This window comes from Arachis hypogaea, chromosome 16 (assembly GCF_003086295.3).
Source record: "Arachis hypogaea cultivar Tifrunner chromosome 16, arahy.Tifrunner.gnm2.J5K5, whole genome shotgun sequence".
Lineage (NCBI taxonomy): Eukaryota > Viridiplantae > Streptophyta > Magnoliopsida > Fabales > Fabaceae > Arachis > Arachis hypogaea.
In genome coordinates, this window is record NC_092051.1 from 121,657,939 (window position 1) to 121,676,613 (window position 18,675).

The 18,675-nt window shown below is 37.2% G+C and overlaps 2 protein-coding genes across 6 annotated transcripts; one reads left to right on the forward strand and one right to left on the reverse strand.

The window, feature by feature from the left end:
* Window positions 1-1,476: 1,476 nt before the first annotated feature.
* LOC112757449 (uncharacterized) lies at window positions 1,477-2,676 on the reverse strand. Its single transcript, XM_025806032.1, has 2 exons — window positions 2,295-2,676; window positions 1,477-2,075 (listed from the first exon to the last, which is right to left on the reverse strand). Exons 1-2 carry the CDS (start codon window positions 2,674-2,676, stop codon window positions 1,477-1,479), a joined length of 981 nt encoding a protein of 326 aa, XP_025661817.1.
* A 2,405-nt stretch (window positions 2,677-5,081) lies between these two features.
* On the forward strand, window positions 5,082-9,881 carry LOC112754798 (co-chaperone protein p23-2). 5 transcript variants are annotated; one of them, XR_011874474.1, is made up of 7 exons: window positions 5,082-5,266; window positions 5,728-5,911; window positions 6,666-6,825; window positions 8,183-8,211; window positions 8,295-8,343; window positions 9,097-9,193; window positions 9,408-9,881. XR_011874474.1 is itself a non-coding variant. In XM_025802573.3 (6 exons), exons 1-6 carry the CDS (start codon window positions 5,262-5,264, stop codon window positions 9,126-9,128), a joined length of 459 nt encoding a protein of 152 aa, XP_025658358.1. In that variant the 5' UTR covers window positions 5,082-5,261; the 3' UTR covers window positions 9,129-9,343. The 5 variants fall into 5 exon arrangements, 2 of the variants coding, with proteins under 2 accessions (XP_025658358.1, XP_025658357.1); XR_003178720.3 differs by lacking the exon at window positions 5,082-5,266 and adding an exon at window positions 5,289-5,461; XR_011874473.1 differs by lacking the exon at window positions 5,082-5,266 and adding an exon at window positions 5,289-5,461 and having other exon boundaries at window positions 9,562-9,856.
* Window positions 9,882-18,675: the final 8,794 nt, after the last annotated feature.

Genomic DNA, 18,675 nt, shown 5'->3' on the forward strand with positions numbered 1-18,675 from the left:
TCTAGTAGATGACCCGGATGCCGAGGAGGATCATGAGGATGATGAAATAGAGGAGTTCGATGAGGATGAGGAATCTCGTAATGATGGTATTATGTTTTGTATTTTACTTTACATGTTCGATTGCTTACTTATTTTTTGCTCTTAACTGGGATCTCTGTTTGACTTTTAGTTAATGATATGTGGTATATGTCTTGCTTTGATTACCTGATGCACTACATTTAATTGTTTTTTATAAATTGTATACAGGTCAGGCACGCACTCCGGATGAAACATCCAAAGGGTACAATCTGAGGATTGACCCACCACGTCGCAGCGCTAGTCGATACACTCCATCTGTGTTCAAGAAGGCGGCGAAGAAATGCAAGAATTTTGTCAAGGATGTGAAGTGGGCCATGAGAAAGTAGTTGGGGTTTAAATTATTTATTTAAGTTGTAATCACCTGGACTGTGTTTATACTAATTTGTATCTATTGGACAATTTGAATTAGTGAGAAGGACTTTGGTAACATTTATATTGTATGTTTATAGTATTTAAACCCCACGGACCCTACTCAGGTATTATTGATCTTGACTACGTATTAAGCTACAGGTGTTGTATATGTACTGAATGTGAAAATTGGTCCTGACTGGCAGGTTCTGTTAGGAAACATTTGATCCGGACCGGCCGGTTCAACCAGGAGACTTGTGAAAAGGACCGGCCGGTTCAATCATGATAGGTTTTAACCGAACCGGCCGGTTCAATTAGAAAACCTCTGACCCGGACCGGCTGGTTAACTCAGAAAAAACTAAATGAACCGGACTGGTCGGTTCAATTAGAAAACCTCTGACCCGGACCGGCCAGTTCATTTAGATAAAACTGAATGAACCGGACTGGCCGGTTCAACTAGAAAACCTCTGACCCAGACCGGCCGGTTCATTCAGAAAAACTGAATGAACCGGACTGGCCGGTTCAACCAAAAAACCTAATAACCAGACCGGTCAGGTCAACCAGGAAAATTGTGACGCGAACCTGCCGGTTCAACATGTTCGCAGATTATAATATATTGTTGTGATACGTATCCGTTTTATGTTTTAACACATACATCTAGCATACATTAAAATAAGAACAACTGAAGAACGTTACAACATAAAAACCGTTTTGAAATAAAAACATATTAAAAACGTTATACAATATTACACATGTCAGGTCAAGTTACCTCAAAAGGAGAACCCATGCCATACTAGTGACGTTCTACACCTACCACAATGTGACCCTACTGAGCATCTCCGTTGGCATTTGTACCAGCTGACCGACGGCATCTACTACGACTATGTCCCTCGGCTCCACATAGCGTACATCGCCTAGGACGACGTAACATTCGCGTGTCCATCTCATTTAACAAGCGCGTCATCCTCGGGCGCCCTTTCGAGACACGTCTCAGATACGGATTCGGTACGTAGCGAGGACCGTTGTATGCAGGCCATGTCGTCGGGTTACCTAGTGGCCAAATCTTGCTCGGTACACCCGCCGAACTTGGTCCATCTTATACACATCATGCACATACAGTTTCCAATCCAGTCGCTGGTTGGCGCAACATGCGAACACATGTCTGCAGGGGATCCGGTCCACCTGGAACTCTCCACAGTCACATCGAAGGCCACGTAGATCAACTGCAAACTCCAGTCCGCTTGGCATCTCACGCACCTCGAAGACCTCATTCTGCCGGTCAAAGCAACTGACCTGAATGTTTCCTGATGCAAGTTGGTTTGCATGCAACTTCGAGGTCACGACTTCGGAGAACACATGGCCAGCATTAATCCACGCTTCTACCTCCGCTCTTTTTCTGGTGAAAAGCTCGTTCAGCCTGTAGAATGTTGCCTTGACAAGAGCAGTAATGGGAAGATTGCGTGCACCCTTCAACACTGAATTGATGCATTCCACTAGATTCGTTGTCATGTGACCCCATCGGTATCCACCATCAAACGCCAGTGCGTACTGTTCGCGAGGAATTCGGTTTAACCAGTTAGTGTACGCTTCCCCCCGTTCCCGTAATCGCTGGTAACGCACTTCGTACTCCCGCACCGTCCTCGAATATCCTAGAGAATAGCAACAAAAAAAATAGATGAATTATAGATGTCAAAAACAAATATTAATGTTTATTTCTGTTATTAAGTTACTTAAATTTAGTAAATGGTTACCTATGTTGACGACCAATTTTTGGAGGTACGGTGTCTTGAATTTTCACAGAAAATTTGACTCTATATGCTTGATGCAGAACATATGAAAAGCTCTAGGAGGTGACCAGGCTCCGTTACTCCGTTCCACAGCTGCATTGATGGATTCGTGTCGGTCGGATATTAGTCCCACACCATCCCGAGTGACAACATGTTGACGCAAGTTACTAAGGAAAAAGTGCCATGCATCAGAAGTCTCTCCATCGACAATAGCAAACGCAATTGGGACGATGTTGTTGTTGCCATCCTGTGAAACTGCGACTAGTAGACAACCCTTATACTTTCCGTACAAGTGAGTCCCGTCCACCTGGAAAAGTGGCTTACAATGTCTGAATGCCTTGATGCAGGGGTAATAACTCCAGAATACTCTATGCAGTACCCGAATATGACTGACCAAGTCATCGCCTTGATATGCAGGCATAGTCTCAAAATGGACAACAGCTGATGGCTCTTTATGACACATGGCCTCAAACCATATAGGCAACGCTTCGTACGATGCCTCCCAACCTCCAAATATTTTTTCTACTGCCCTTTGCTTAGCCAACTAAGCTTTCCGATAACTAATGGTATAGTTAAACTTCGACTGCACTTCTGCAATAACCGATTTTACCTTTAAGGAGGGGTCAGCCTCAACCAATGGCTTTATTGCTTCTGCAATTGTGATGGAGTCTAGCTTCGAATGATCCTGTGAAATGGTGGCTCTGGTACAAGTGTGAGTACCATTATACCTCCTTATAACCCAACAATACTTCCTGCTGATCAGACTAACCCTGATAAGCCAATCACACCCTGACCCATACTGTGTACACTTGGCATAAAATGTCAACGGCTCAGACTCATACACCCGGTAGTCTACGCTTCGTCGTATAGAATACTCTTTTATTGCCTTAATAACAGCTTCCCGGGAACTAAACTCCATCCCAACAGCAAATTCACCATCTGCGACAATAGGAACTTCTGCCAGGACAACCAGCATGGGAAAAATTTCAATAAATACAAATATGTTTCAAAACCCTAATAAATCAATATTCACTGCATCAAGTATGATATAAATCCAACCCTAACATCATGTTACTGTGTAACTTTTATCACAAATACGAACATGAACGTCAGATGTAAAAAACCGGTCCAAACCGATCGGTTCGACCGTCAACCCCGATGAACCAAATACTAACCGGTCCGGTTCTCTAAGTCATTTCGACAAACACACGTTAACTTTCATTTTCAAAATGTAGAGAATTTTATTAATATTTTTTACCCAATACCTATAATGTATAACATAAATAATAATAAAATAGTAACTTCTATGTTCTATATTAGTTTAAAATAACGTTATATGTTTTCCAATGTTAGTAAACACATATTTTGACTTCTATTTTTTTAACTTCTTACTATTTTTTAATTTTTTTTTACATAGGATCTTATAAACCGGTTCAATGTCTAACACATACATGACATCAACGCATGCTAAAATAATGGTTAATAAATACTAATTCAATCATAAATAATTCAATAACTAAATAATCCAAACTATTATTTTTTATAACGTACCTGCAGTCATATATTCCGGATACTCCGGAACATGCATGGCTTCCAAGTCCAGAACTCACATGAATGAAGGCTCCGCAAACAGCATATCGTTTGCGAGTGCATCTGCCACCTCTGTCACATCTGGATCCATAGTTCCGTCACCATGAGCTTCAACTCCATCTGCACCAACACATTCGTAGTTGCTTTCGAACTCTTCTTCACTATCACTATTATAATCTTCCCGTAGAATGTTTCGGTCAGTCTCAGATTGTTCAAACTCAACATACAACTCGATAAACGAGATCTGAGCCCGGTTTTTAATATACATTGAAAACATCTCCTGCATGCTCGCTTCGTTCGTCACATATCTTGTTTGAAATTGGACGAACCGACCAAATACCGGTAACGGATATCTATATAGAACACATGATATTTTTTTTGCCCTCTCAGAATCAATCTTCTCACAGATCAAACCTTTAAGTTCTTCAAACGAAATAATAAAAGGAATAACAACATCTAGTGGATTATCACAAATAAATTTTACTCCTTCAGACGTTTGTAATAAAATCTGACCAAAATAATACACCTTTAGTAGTACTCTGTCACTCATTTTTCCTACTCACAAAAACAAAAATCATAACATTAACTACTAACTTCTGTGATTTAGATCAACTATGGAAGAGATTGAGAAAGACGAAACAGAGGAAGCGGCGCTGAAGAAGGGGAAGAAGACGGTAACCTAACACTAACTCGTTGCACACTTTTATATAGACCCTTTACTCAACTCGGACCATTCGACTAGGTTAACTTCATTCAAAAATATATTAAACAACCAAATCGGACCATGCGTTTTCATAAACCGGTTCTGACATCCCTACCCAAACCGGACGGTCCGACTCCATTCATCTTCAGCTACATGCAACTCGGACCGTCCGAGTTGCCCTTCCAACTCAACCTTATCGGAGGGTCCGTTTTCTCCGCACCAAAAGTTTTTCCCTCCCCACCCTAAATCGGACCGTGCGTTTTCGAGTTTACGAAATTCACAACAAAGAACTCAGACGGTCCGAGTTCTTCTCCCAAAAACTGCCAAAATTCTGTCCCACATATATGTCTAGCCCCCTTGATTCCATATGGATGAAAAGCTCACATTCAGGCTCCATTTCCATAAAATTGAGCCACGACGAACTCTCCTTAGATCCAAAAAGAATTAAAGTTAAAGATTAAGATTTGGGTAAATAATAAAATTTTTTATTTTATTTCAGGAAAAAAACTCACCTTGCTTACCTAACGGAGTTACGACTTACGAAGAGAAAAAGAAACCAAGGTCCAACCGAAGCTGACTCGACCTTGCTTTTTGACGTCACACACAACGAATTATTATAATAATAATATTCCATTTTTGTCACTTCTTCCTTCTTTCTCTGTCTCCGATACACCCACTCCCATTTTCTCTGTTTCACTCACTCTCTCTCTCTCTCTCTCTCTCTCGCTATCACACTCTTCTCTCAACAACGCCAAATGAGGTACTTCTAACTTCCCCCTCTTTCATTTTTTCCACTTTCTGCTCCTCTGCCTGAATCTCATATCACTATTTTTCTTGTTCTTCCTAATATTTTTAACTTTTAGTGAGAAAAAAAAAGTAGAGCTATGTTCAATCCCGGTATTGCTTATTGGACTCATCAGGGTTTTTTCAATGCCCCCATTGTAGTTATTGTTGTGTATGATTATGTTTTATTGTTTATTTATCATAAAAGTAATTTCTTTAGACTTTGTAATGTGGTTGCCCCATTCTTTTTATTCGTAAGAATTAAAAAAAAATCAATTGAAAAAAAAAATAAGAATTTAGGAATGTTATAAACCTATTCTTTGTTGTCAAGAATTTGATTTGTTCAATCATTTAAAAGAAAAGAAATCATAGATGTATATGGTATGATTTTGATTTAGCAATTGAAAAAAGTGATTTGTGTTTTGTGTTTGTATTCAGTCACCATCCTGAAGTACTGTGGGCACAGCGTTCTGACAAGGTTTATCTGACTGTGGCACTGCCTGATGCAAAGGATGTCTCTGTCAAGTGTGAGCCTCATGGTTTGTTTACTTTCTCTGCTTCTGGTGCTCAAGGTGAATCTTACAGCTTCACTTTAGAGCTTTATGGCCCCATTGCACCTGAGGTGAGCTCTTAACTTCTTGTGTTGCATGCTTTGTGTTTATCTAAGTATTAGCACAATGCAGAGATTTAAGGATGGCTATTCTTCACTTGCATTTCGAATTCCGATTATCCGGGACCTCTGTATAGATATACATATCTCTGAGTTTAACAGACGTGTACAACAACTTTTTTAAAATCAAGTGCTGCCAGGGAGATTAAAGTGATTTCTCTATAAGATAGTTGCACGGAAGTTAACTGTTTTAGTCTATGCTGTAGCACATGATTGAATGTCTGTATAAAAATATTTATATTAATAGTACGTAGAATTTATTTTTCAGTGAGATGCGGTGTTGCATACTCCTTTTACACTTTCGAACTGATGTATTTGTTAGCTTCTTTAACCTTATGGATTGTTTTAGATTGATCTTGTTCTTTCAATTAGGAGAACTTGAGATACATGTTATGTTCTTCCAAACAATGATTTTACTTAACAGCTTTTCTGCATAAACCACAGGGTAGTAAAGGGTTGTATAAAAGGGCAGCCAGGTACACAAGCATCCCGCGTTAACTCAGGGTCCAGGGAAGGGCTGTATCCACGGCTTGAACCTGTGACCTTGAGGTCACCAAAGGGTGTTGTTTTGGTGTTTAGGGTTGCAACACATTATATGCTGCTTTTATGGAAACAATAATGCTTTTTGTATTATTCTTTAAATAATATCAAGCTTTTGAAAATTTGGATGGTTTTAGCTTAAAATTTGTTGTGGTGCGGTGTGCAGCGTTGCAGAACTAAAGCTGGTTTAAGAAACATACTATGCTATGTTCAGAAAGCAGAGAAAGGTTGGTGGAAGAGGCTACTGAAGTCAGAAGAGAAACCTGCTCCATACCTGAAGGTTGATTGGCACAGATGGTGTGATGAAGATGATGAAGAGTCAACTTGTAAGATTGCGTAACTTGTCCTAAGATGTATCTGATTGGCATTTGTTCGGTGTTTTAGCTCTAAATCAAAACACGAGAAGAGTTTACATCTTTATGCATCTGTTTATCGTCAACTTGTTTCTAACTTTATAATAATTCATACTCTTTACAATTTTGTCCAAGGTTTTAATTTAAGAAAGCTTTTTTTTAACAAAAATTCCTTTGCACTGGTAACGCAGAAGATCCTAAGTTTTGTGAAATTGTGATAGATTTGTTTTCATCTTGACACAGTTGGTTAGAATATTATTTCTTCTTGCTTTTACTGTTCCATTACTTTGCATGTTCAATTCATTTTAGGCATCTAAAAACTTGTCCAACTTTTTCTCTTGATTACGAAAAGATGTTTGCAAAGAAGATTTCCTAATTACTCTCTTAGTTGCTTCATCTGTTTATCGTTGTTGTGCTGCTTCATAGGCGTTTAGACTTCGACTAATATAGGACAGCAAAAAGGCTTGGTATTTTATGGCTTAGATTTTGGCTTGCATTGTGACGTAACCAAGGGTAGCAAACTGAGTTAAGTGGGGTTATTGTTATATTTGTGCAAGTATGGTCTGAACTCTAAAATTACAAAATGGGCTCGAAGCTTTACATGTTCAAATAAAGCTAAAATATAGTGACATATATACTACCATAACTGGATTAAGAGTAGCTGAGTCCAGAATTAAAACTGAATCCATCAGCATCTGGTTTTTCTAACCCCATACGGTTAAACACTTAAACCTGTTATTATATAGTAAACCTGGAAACGGCAGAAACTTGCTTAGCCAAACATATTGAAATTCTTAGAAAAATATTGCTCACATAACCATCTATTAGGCACTTCCTTCAGCAATATTTATTTATTTTTGGAGATTGGTGCTTTAATATTGGCCTCACTACCTTGTACTGTTTAATATTGGATGCTGTCTATGGTAACTGGTAAGTAGTACCTATATAAGAATCGATCCCCATCAAAACCCTTTCAAAAGTTTAGTACTTCTTTAATGTCTCCTTCTAACGTAAGTTATCACTTCACTCGCTGTACGATCCCTTGCCTTGTACAAAAAGCACTTTGGTTGGTTGAGTAGGCACCTTTTGCACTTTAGATTTGGATGGCAGAATCCTAAAAAAGATAGGGTCTAAGGATGACTACCCCAGGGGCACCGCTCTGATAATCTGAACATTCCCCTGATCCTGATTATTGACTCTCATGTCAGATGGCTTAGACAACTATGTTTTCATCTTTTTGTTTGGTCCTTGATGTTTTCATTTAAGTTGAGTACTTATTGTAAGTGGTTACCTCCGCCTGCCTAATTGAGCTTTTCTTGAATTTTTGCAGCTGATTTGGCATCTGACGATGATACTCGAGTAAGCTTTTTCTTTCTCTACTTGTCAATTTTAATATTAAGCAATATAGGTCAAGAAACTTTCTGGTGTCTTCTTTTTCGCAGTTTGTTGCTCAGGACGAGGGAAGCAGTGATGAGGATGAAGGAATGTTGTGTAAGTGATCTACTTGACCACTTGTATTTTTACTTAGGTCAAAATGATGCTTTTGATTGCAGGCTGAAATGATGCTTGTTGGTAAGGTTGACATCTGTCTACAGCTATGCATTGTTTCTTTACCTTTCGCCTTTCTGCATTCTGGTGCATGTTTAATAATGCAACATGCATGACCTCTGCTTCATCTCTATTGTTTGTTCAATATATAAAAGAAATTGTAGTCTTCCCCCACAGTTGACATTTTTTTTATTTTTTTAAGTATTTTCTCTTTTGTTTTCTTCGAGAGTGAACCTTAGTCAAACTCGAAGTTACTATTAGCTTCTGACCAGATGTCGCAAGCTCAAATCATGAAAATAGCCTCAGGTTATGGGGGTAAGGTTGCATACATCTACCTTCCCTTCACCTAATTAGGTTAGTGCCTCATGGAATGTGTTTCCCTTTGTATCATTGTTCTAGGAAATGATCTCATCATCAAACCATATTCTTTGTTTCCATTCTGCCCTTCATTTGCTATTTTATGTGTTTATCGATACATTTATTGTGTAAAAAAAATTTTTCTCGGTGCTCAAATCAAATTGATTTTTCTTTAATGACCATTATGGTCGTGGGTGTCAAAGTTTGTTACTTTTGCTAATATGGTAATACATAATTAGATATATGTTTAAAACTTTCTTACACAAACACCGTGAACACAAATTAAATTAATTTTATATTCCCATGTTAATAGCTGACACAATTGAAAATTATTTGCAGATCTCCCAGACTTGGAAAAGGCTAGGGGATAGCAACTCTGACTGTTCTCTAACATGGATTTACGGAAACATCTTGGAGATGGAGTCTACCTAGATAGGTAAATTTGGGAGAAGTAGTCTAATATGGTTGTCTTTTTTGTATATATTATCCTAAGTAAAGCTCTAAAAGCTTAAAGAACCTTTGAACTTTTATGACATTTTGGCACCATTTCTGGTATCTAACTAGGCTTCTCTCATGCCCTTGCTGATTTCACAACATGCGTCACATAATCTAACTTTTCTTCTTCTTTAACAAAATCATATCAACTCTAGAAATCTTAAGGCTGGAATCCTTTACTACACAGTACACCCCATTCAACTTTGAAACTTATTAAGATTTCATGGTTCTGTTCGGCATGGCATGGTGTATTTGGCCCTTTCCTCTGAACTGACTCCTTCTCTGCCTTGAACCTGTCAACTGGGAAAGAGCGTTGACGATAAGGGTGGTGGTAACTACATATGGGATAGCTAACTAATGTCAACTTTATTGCCATGATCACTCAGTCTCCCAAGGTAACTAGATATGGGATAGCTGAAGCCATAGACCTTCAGCTCCAAGGTATGGCCTCTTTGGTAGCGTTGTATCTACCGGTAACATGTCCGCCGGAGGATGAGTTGTAAGTTGTAATATGGTGATGTTAGAGAGGATTGCAGGGTGTTGATTCGGGGTGCACCTACAATTAATGGGTGTATAAGTGTCTTAGTGACATTTCAAGCATTGATATTAGAATAATAGTTAAGAGTAAAGTGATGTGTGGTGCATTTTATTTCATTTGCTAAACCACATTCTTGGACTAACTTCAATCATTATCTTTTCCCAAAATTAAAAACAAAAAGGTAAGATTGTGAGTATGTGACATGGTACCCCTCAAATTGTTGATACACTTTTTTAAAAAAAAAAAATTATTAAAGAACAATATTTTGGCATTAGCAACCATACTTTTAAAATTAGGGGTGAACATATATTAGATATGACTAAAATTTTGATATCATCTGCACTAAAATTATCGAATTAGATTGGATTCAATATCCATAATTTTTAAGCTTGGATCTGATCCGAAATCTTGAATATATTCACAAAATATAAAAATATTTTAAAAAGCTTATTTTTATTAAAAAAATATTTAAGATTTTTTTTCACTCTTTTAAACATGTTTACACTTAGTATATTATTAAACATATTTTTCTTAAATAATAAAAATAAAGTAATATAATATATATGATAATTAATTAATTATTAGTTGAAATAAACATAAAAGAAATATTTACTTATTTATGTATTTTTGCAAATCTGTGGATATATTGATATTTACATAAAATTTGCTATCCGATCCTATTAGTGTGCATATCGAATCGGATCGGATAGCTTTGTAGATTGGATTGATATTCGTAATTTTTGGATTGAATTTAAATAAATACTATGAATATGCATATCAGATCCAATTTATAAACACTCCTAACTAATTTAAAATAGTGCCTTGTACACCAAGAATGTTGGCTATTTCCTAGGATAGATATACTCTATTGGTTCCTACTATTATGATCTCAGTTTGATCTTTGGAAGGATAATCAAATTGGACTCCACACATTAAATGCATTTTCCAATAATAATAATAAGGGAGATTGGATTGGAATAAAATGCACCTTGTCCTATTTGTAATTGTGAATAATTTTAATTTTGGTTTAGTTATAAGAAAGAAGAGTCCCGTTAATATATAGTCAACATCCAAAAAAATGTAAAATATAATAATTTATATGTGTATATTTCTTGATTATATATGTAAAATTTGGGAGGATCTTTTGTCAGTGTCATTTTATCTATAGGTAAGACGGTGATAAATTCTTAAAAACAGTAAATTCGTTCTAATACTTTTTCAATTTATATCTACAAAGTTTATTCGAATAAAATAGCCCAAATATTTTGGTTTGCTTCATTTAAATGTACAAGAAAATACAAAGGCCATATAATAGATGACACTTTTTGTTTTTGTTATTGGAATAGTAATGGTGGTTTTCTGAAATATGAAATATAAACTGATAAGGTATTATTCTCAAATATAGAATTAGTTAATTAAAGAAGTAGAAATTAGAACGTTCGATTTGTGAGAAGTACAGAAATCGAACCGTCTGATTTGTGAGAAGTACTAAAATCGGACCGAGAGATTTCTATTAAAAAGATTAAAAAATTTGGGATACAGAAATCAGACCTTTCGATTTGTGTACCTTCCACACTTTTAAAAAACACCAAAAATTATAATATTATAGTATATCACTACTTTTAATTTCATTAAAAAAAAGCCAATAAATGAATGTAAAAGGTTCACGGACTTGATTCCTAATAATGTTGGAAGGAAGCTTTAATAGTTTTAGGATTTTTAAAGATTAATTTAATCATAAAAAATTAGAGATAGTAACATAATTAAGTAGGTTACATCACAATAAAAACTAATAAATATAATTAATATTTCTTAATATATACTTTAAGAGTACAAGATAGCAAAATTTATCAATTTCAAAATATTAGCATATTTTGCATGAGATAAATGTTTAAAAATTGTATTTTTGAGAAAAATTTAGTAAGGGTGTGCATGGCCCGTCCCGACCCGAAGATCCGGCCCGGCTCCGAACACTTTAGGGGTTAATTTGGTGTGATTTCACCGGGTCTAGGATCGGGTAAGGGTCTCAAAAATAGACCCAGTCATTATTTTGGGTCGGGTCCGAGCCATGGCTCGGGTCACCCGAACTCGACCCGGTGGCCCAGTCATTATACATAATTAATATTTTGTGTTATTAGTGATGGATGATGGCTATTCTTATGTAGAATTTAAGTATTGTAAACCTTAATATTTTGTTATTAGTTATTATAAGACTATAAGTTAATGTTTTATGTTTAAAATGCATAAGATTTTAGACTAATGCATAATATTGTGTTATTTGTATTGATTTAAATATTTGGTGTTATTAGACAATATTAGTATTGATTATGGTTATGCTTTAATTTTAGAGAAGAGTTGGTTCTTGTTATATTTTTTTAAGTGAATTTTACCATGTCAAATAATGGTTGGAGTCTTGAAAATTTGGATATTTTCACATGCTAACTTATAAGAAGGTATCAAGGTAATGTAATGTTAACGGCCTGGTTTTCACCCGGTTTTTACCCGGTATAATCGTGGCCCGAAAGTGTATAGGTTTCATCGGGTCTAGGGTCGGGTTCGGGTCTAATAAATAGACCTGGTATATATTTCGGGTCGGATTTGAGTCACATCAAACCCGGTTTCACCCGACCCATGCATACCCCTAAAATTTAGTATTGATATAAAATCCTATCTTAAATATTAATATAATATACATAAATCTTTACAAGTTCAAATATTTTTGTTATAATAGAAATATGAAAGATTTGGTATTTAATTTTTTTCTTTTAAAATTAATTATATATATATATATTAAAATAGTATAATTATTTTAATTTCTAAAATTTAAATTCAAAATAATTTAATAAAAGCTTAAAATACTTTCATGTGAACTATACTTACATTTATTACTATACCTACATTTATTGTTATGCCCTAGGAGAGATATGAGCGAAGGAGAGAGCGGGCGTGTGACGGGGGAAACATGGGGAGGATGAGGGTCATGTCGTCGAAAGAAATAAAAGGAAGAGTGTGGGTGGGTGTGTAAGGAGAATCTTTTTCGGTTGATTTTCAGAAGGTTTCTAAGTCTCTTTTTGAGATAAGGTCATTGGTATAATAAAGTCGAAAACCTTTGCACTCGTCGGATCACTATCAGAGATGGTATTGCAACGGTGGTAGGCAAGCAGGGTGATTCTCCTAGAGAAGCCTTAGTTATCAAGGTCCTGGATAGGAAGTATAGTTATATAGCTCTTTCTCATAAGTTAAGGGTAGTATGGCGCATCAAAGAAGGTTTCATTCTGCTAAATGTGGGATTTGGATATTTCCTGGTAAAATTCGATGTCGCTGAGGATTGTGAGAAGGTCATGCTTGGTGGGCCTTGGTTGATTGAGGGTCACTACGTGGCGGTAAAACCATGGGATGTTGATTTCCAATCGAGTGAACAATCTTTCGATTCTACGTTAGTTTGGATTCAGGTCTCTAATCTCCCAATCTGGTGTTATCAGGAGCAGGCAATGCTACATATTGCAGCTATAATAGAAGTCCCGGTAAAAGTTGATTTGGCCACCAAACTGGCAGAGAGGGGGAGATATATCCGTGCTTGTGTTCAAATAAATTTAGGATTGTCGGTGATCAAGAATATCATAGTTGAGGGTGTCTATTACAATGTGGAGTATGAAAGTCTAACTCTGCTTTGTGAATTTTGTGCAAGATATGCCCATGATAAATCTCAATGCTTGAGTAGGGTTCCTATGGAAGAGAAGAGGGTTGACTCTGTTCAGGGGGAGGCACAGGGTTGCGCCAAGTCGGATTCGGAAATTCAAAATTCAGGTGAAACAAAAACTGTTGATCTGGCCGATAATTTAAGCAAGGATAATGGCACTAATTTGGGTGCAAAATCTGGGGATGATTCTGTTCCTAGAAACGGGGCCAATGGAAAGGAGGCATGTGGAGAGGGAGAAGCAGGGTGGCATAAGGTGTTGAAGAAAGAAAAATTGAAGTTGGGCCACAATTTAACAAGGAAGGCCCAAGGACCCAATCAAACTTGTTCTGGGTCGGGTGGCCACCAGAAGGCCAAACCACAGCCTTCACGGGGGTCCAAGAAGCAGGGAGTCCGAGTTGGGCATACCCAGCAGCATGCGTCGTCATCTTCCCATACGCCAGCAACAAAAGGGCTCTCCATCAGGAAATGTCTACATCCGGTATCCTTGCAAAACTCGCCGGTTGGAGGCATGGCGGGGGAGGCACCTGTCCTCGAGAGTCCAGCCATGATTCCAATGGAGAAGGGAGTAGCGTCGCTGCTGGTTCCTGTGAATGGGGTACGGGAGTATGGCATTGTATCAACGTCTGAAAAGGAGAGGATGCAGGGAGGTCCAGAGAGCGCTGCGCCGCCGCTGATCTCTATGACTGTGGCTCGGGATAAATGTGCATCATCAATGAAGAAGAAGGCAGTGGTACATGGAGGCCCAAGGTGTTCCGTTCCAGGGGACAAGTCTTCTACTGAGGTTGGTGGTGCAAGTTAATTTTATCTTTTATTTTTATATCCTCTTGTCAATTTTATTTAATGGATAATTTAAATATCTTAGTTTGGAATAATAGGGGTTCTTCTAATAAGTTAGCCCAAGTAAATTGTAAAGAGCTTGTTAGGAAATTTAGACATGTTTTCTTTATTGTAGTTGAGACCCATTCTCCCTTTCAACATTTAAAACTATTCTAGAAAAGACTCGGTTACTATCTTGTTAGTATAGAGAAGAGGCAGTTGGACATAAGGGTGGTATCTGGTTCCTTTCTTCAGTACAAGATACTTGCTGCAAATTGTTTGATGCTTGCGATTAATGTGTCATTATCGAAGTTCAACTTGAAAATGTAGTTTGGAGGTATAGTAGTATCTATGGTAGTCCTCAACATAATATAAGAGGTCTTCTTTGGGATTACCTGGTAGCTCAGTTTTCATCTTTTCAAGGGCATTGGATTGTTCTCGGTGATTTTAATGAAGTTATTTTCTTTCATGAAGCTAAGGGTTGTTATTTTTCGAGAGACGTGCTGATCAGTTTGCCAATTCTTTAGGAGACAATGCTCTGTTTGACTTGAAGACTATTGGGAGATATTTTACTTGGTATAGGAGGGTGAAAGCAATATTGAGGTGGCAAAAAGACATGACTAGGTTCGTATTAATAGTGGATGGTTATCTCTTTTTCCTGGGGACTATGCAGAAATACTGAATAGACTGTAGTCTGATCACTGTCTTATCTTAGTGCAATGTAAAGGGAGCCTACAGCTGAACAGGAACAAACCCTTCTATTTTATGCCGATTTGGGCTACTCATTCTAGTTACAGAGATATTGTGAAATAGTCTTGTTGGTCTGACTTAAGAGGGGTGCAAGGCAAGCTTTCAGAGGTATAGAAGAATTCTCTTGAGTTTAATTCTACAATTTTGGTAACATCTTTGTTAGGAAATGTGAACTGAAGCGTCAAATTAATTATCTTTAGAAGCATTTGGAAGAGAGGGAAGGCTCTTTCATGCATAAAAAAGAACAAAGATTTATTGAAGATTATAATAACACTCTTGTACAAGAAGAACTTCTTTAGTTTCAAAAATCCAGAGAAATAGTGGGTGAAGTTCAGGAATAGAAACACCAGCTTCTTCCATGTTTAGACACTTGTGCGGTGGAAGAAAAATAAGATTCATGGTCTCTTTCTCAAGGATAGTTTGTGGGAGATGGATCTAGAGGCTCTTAGCCAGGATGCTGAATCTTTCTTCAAGAGTTTATTCTGGCAGCTAGACGATGTTGATTTGGGGTGTCTAGATGAAGTCCCACTTCCTTCTTTGAATGAGGAAGCCTACTGTAATCTTACTGCGCTTGTTACTATGGAGGAAGTTAAGTCAGCTATTTTTAGCATGAATTCCTTTAAGGCTCCAGGTCTGGATGGTTTCCAAGCTTACTTCTTCAAAGAACATTGGGAGATTAGTTCGGATGTTTGGAATATGGTTAGGGATTTGTACAGAGCTTTACGTTTAAGTCGTAAAATAGAGATACTGAGACATTAGGACCTCTAAAATAAAATATATACATAGAAATAGTTGAAAGAAATTTATAACGAGGAGCCTTGAAGGAAAGTTTAAGCAAAACCACAAAAAGAAAAGCGCGTCGCACATGTAAACGAATAGACAGATGAAAGAAAGAGTAGAATGCCAAAATATACAGAATATCAAGCTCTAGACTCGACCTGCGAAACCAAGGCCAGCCGGAGTATAAATACTATATATATATCCCAAATGTCCTAAAATACATAAATCAAGCACCTATTTCTCCATAAAGGCTTCTAGGAGGATCAAACATAAAGTATATACGGAGAATAACCTATATATATATATATATATATATATATATATATAGCATAACAACAAAATACAGCATCCCAACTTCGCTTGCAGCAGGAAACTCCAAACGCTCATCGATGTGCCTCTTAACTTGCATCTAAAAAGCAACAATATATGTATGGAATAAGAACCAGGAGTTCTCAACATGATAATGGTGCCAACATAGGTAATATATAAGGTCTCAGTAAAGCCAGAGGCAATTCTAGGACTCCGACACTCAGAATTAAACTTAAAGGAATATAATAATCCATAAATTAGGTAAATTATCTAAGATATTTACCTTCTAAGCGTAGCCTAAACTCAACGCTTCACTTTCTGTCTCCTCCAACCCTCCGAAACACCGATGGAACTACCCTCGTCATACCTCCGCCAAACAAGGGATCTCTCAGTTGCAAAGACATATAGTACAGACAAAGAAAACACAGATAGAATGCAGTTGCAATAGGTAGAACATATAGCAAGTAGACATGGTTAACCAAGTAGGCAAACCCAAGTAATACACACTCAAACAAAACAGACAAATGCATATGATGTATACCTGCCTATGGCTAATGAGTCTTATTTGTCAGTTATATAGCCAAACCCGACATGTCCGGTAGCTAACCCTGGACACTCCTTCCGTGTGCGCATCCCTAAGAGTCTATGCATATAATCTCAATCACTCAGTTTTTCATCTCATTGGGGGAATTTCCAGGGAATTAAAGTGCCCGACCACATCTTGCGACGTAGGATCAACAGAGTATCGAGTCTCAACCTGGAGCGAGTGGTGGTTAGCCATTGCATCTACCCAGAAAAACTCGTATCTCAGATAATAGAAGTGCAATAAACCATATAATTCATTCAATATCAATCATTCATTTTCAATACAGCCTTCATTCAGTATATATTCAACATTTTCACACTTCTCAATCATAAATCATCACTTCATAATCTTTCTTCAATACCAAGTTAGCTCCCTCTCTAGGTCTACCCCCTTTCCTATAGTTAGAAACTAAATTTGGAACTTTAGAAGGTAACTATAGAGGTTTAGAAGTTAGAAAACATGATTAAATCACAAAAATACAACTTTTCCAAAATAGGGTGGTCATGCGTACGCATGCCACCCCATACATACGCATGGATGGGATTTTTGACAAACTCATGTACGCAAGCACCTTCCGCGTACGTGGGTGTTCAAAACAGAGGGGAGGCTTGCGTACACGTCCATCCTTCCGCGTGCGCTTAAGTTCAAAACTGGGCATTCTCGCGTACGCATGCATCATGCGTACGCATGATTTGAAAATTTACCAAACTCGCGTACGTGTCCACCCCATGCATGCGTGAACGTGTTGAAAAATAGAAAATTCTCGCATATGCATGCATGTGTCCGCCTATGCATGCGCTGCATTTTTCAGAAAAGCTGCTAAGTCTGCAGAAATCACTTTTGCACACCAAACTTCCGACGTGCATAATTTTTTTGTTAAAAATTATTTTTAGTCTGTTCTTTAAATTCTATAAACTTCACGGAGTTAACTTTCATTTGAAATAAGTTTGACATAATTTGAGGGTCTAGAAGCCAAGTTATGGCCCGGCAAAGTTGATCAAAAATAAGTTTCACAAAAAAATGCCAAACCTCTATTTTTACCAAACTTCCATTTTGAAACCAATGTGTTACACCTCAAAACAACACTAAATATGTTTAACACAATTTCATATCCATTCTATATCTTCCACAACATACCAAATCTCAATTCTAGCAATTTTATTCCAAACAATCCTCAATAAAAACAAACACAACTCAACAATGTATCAACATTCATAACTCATATTCATCATCCTCATCAATCATCATCAAAAGCTCATAACAAACTCAATTTTTTTACCAAATATCACTAAACCTTATCAAGTTCACATAATTCAACCTATTATACGGTCAACTAGCCTAAGTTTTCACATTACATTACACATTATCTACGAGAAACCAAAACCATACCTTGGTCAATTCCTCCCTAATGCCCAGAACGTCTCAACTTCCTCAATTCACAAGCCTCAAGCCTCTACCACCAAAATTTTCAGCACCCAATGCTCAATTCAAGCCTCCAAGGTTCAATTTAACAAGCTCAATCACTAATTGGACTTCAAATGAACATGATACTTACTCTAATTCACATAACATCACAAAAATCAATATAAGGGCTTACTAATCAATGATTCACAAAGGATTTGAGGGTTTTTACCTTATCTACGATTCCATATGACACAACCTAACAATTTTCTTAAGCTAATTTAATCCTAAAACTCCAAAATCATATAATCTCTCAAAATCAAAACCTAAATTTTTGAAAATACAAGGAGGAGGCTGAGTAAGAAATAGCAAGGTACTTATCACTTTGTTTGGTAGATTTTGTAGTGGTCGCATGGCCGTAAACGGTGTGGCGATCAGATCTCGGATTTGAAAGATAAGTGGATTTGAATTTGGAACTAGGGTTTGAGATTTCTTCTCTTCCCTTTCAGCGTGCTTCCATGGAAATGAGAAAGGAAGATGGCT

Excerpts from the sequence above, each read along its gene's own strand:
- LOC112754798 (XM_025802572.3), top strand. The coding sequence starts at position 5,391 with ATGTTCAATCCCGGTATTGCTTATTGGACTCATCAGGGTTTTTTCAAT. Across the intron at positions 5,462-5,727 it reads CCCATTGTAGTTATTGTTGT|TCACCATCCTGAAGTACTGT; the intron begins GTATGATTATGT and ends GTTTGTATTCAG. Across the intron at positions 8,344-9,096 it reads TGAGGATGAAGGAATGTTGT|ATCTCCCAGACTTGGAAAAG; the intron begins GTAAGTGATCTA and ends AATTATTTGCAG.
- LOC112757449 (XM_025806032.1), bottom strand. The coding sequence starts at position 2,676 with ATGTGTCATAAAGAGCCATCAGCTGTTGTCCATTTTGAGACTATGCCT. Across the intron at positions 2,076-2,294 it reads CAATGCAGCTGTGGAACGGA|GATATTCGAGGACGGTGCGG; the intron begins GTAACGGAGCCT and ends GCTATTCTCTAG.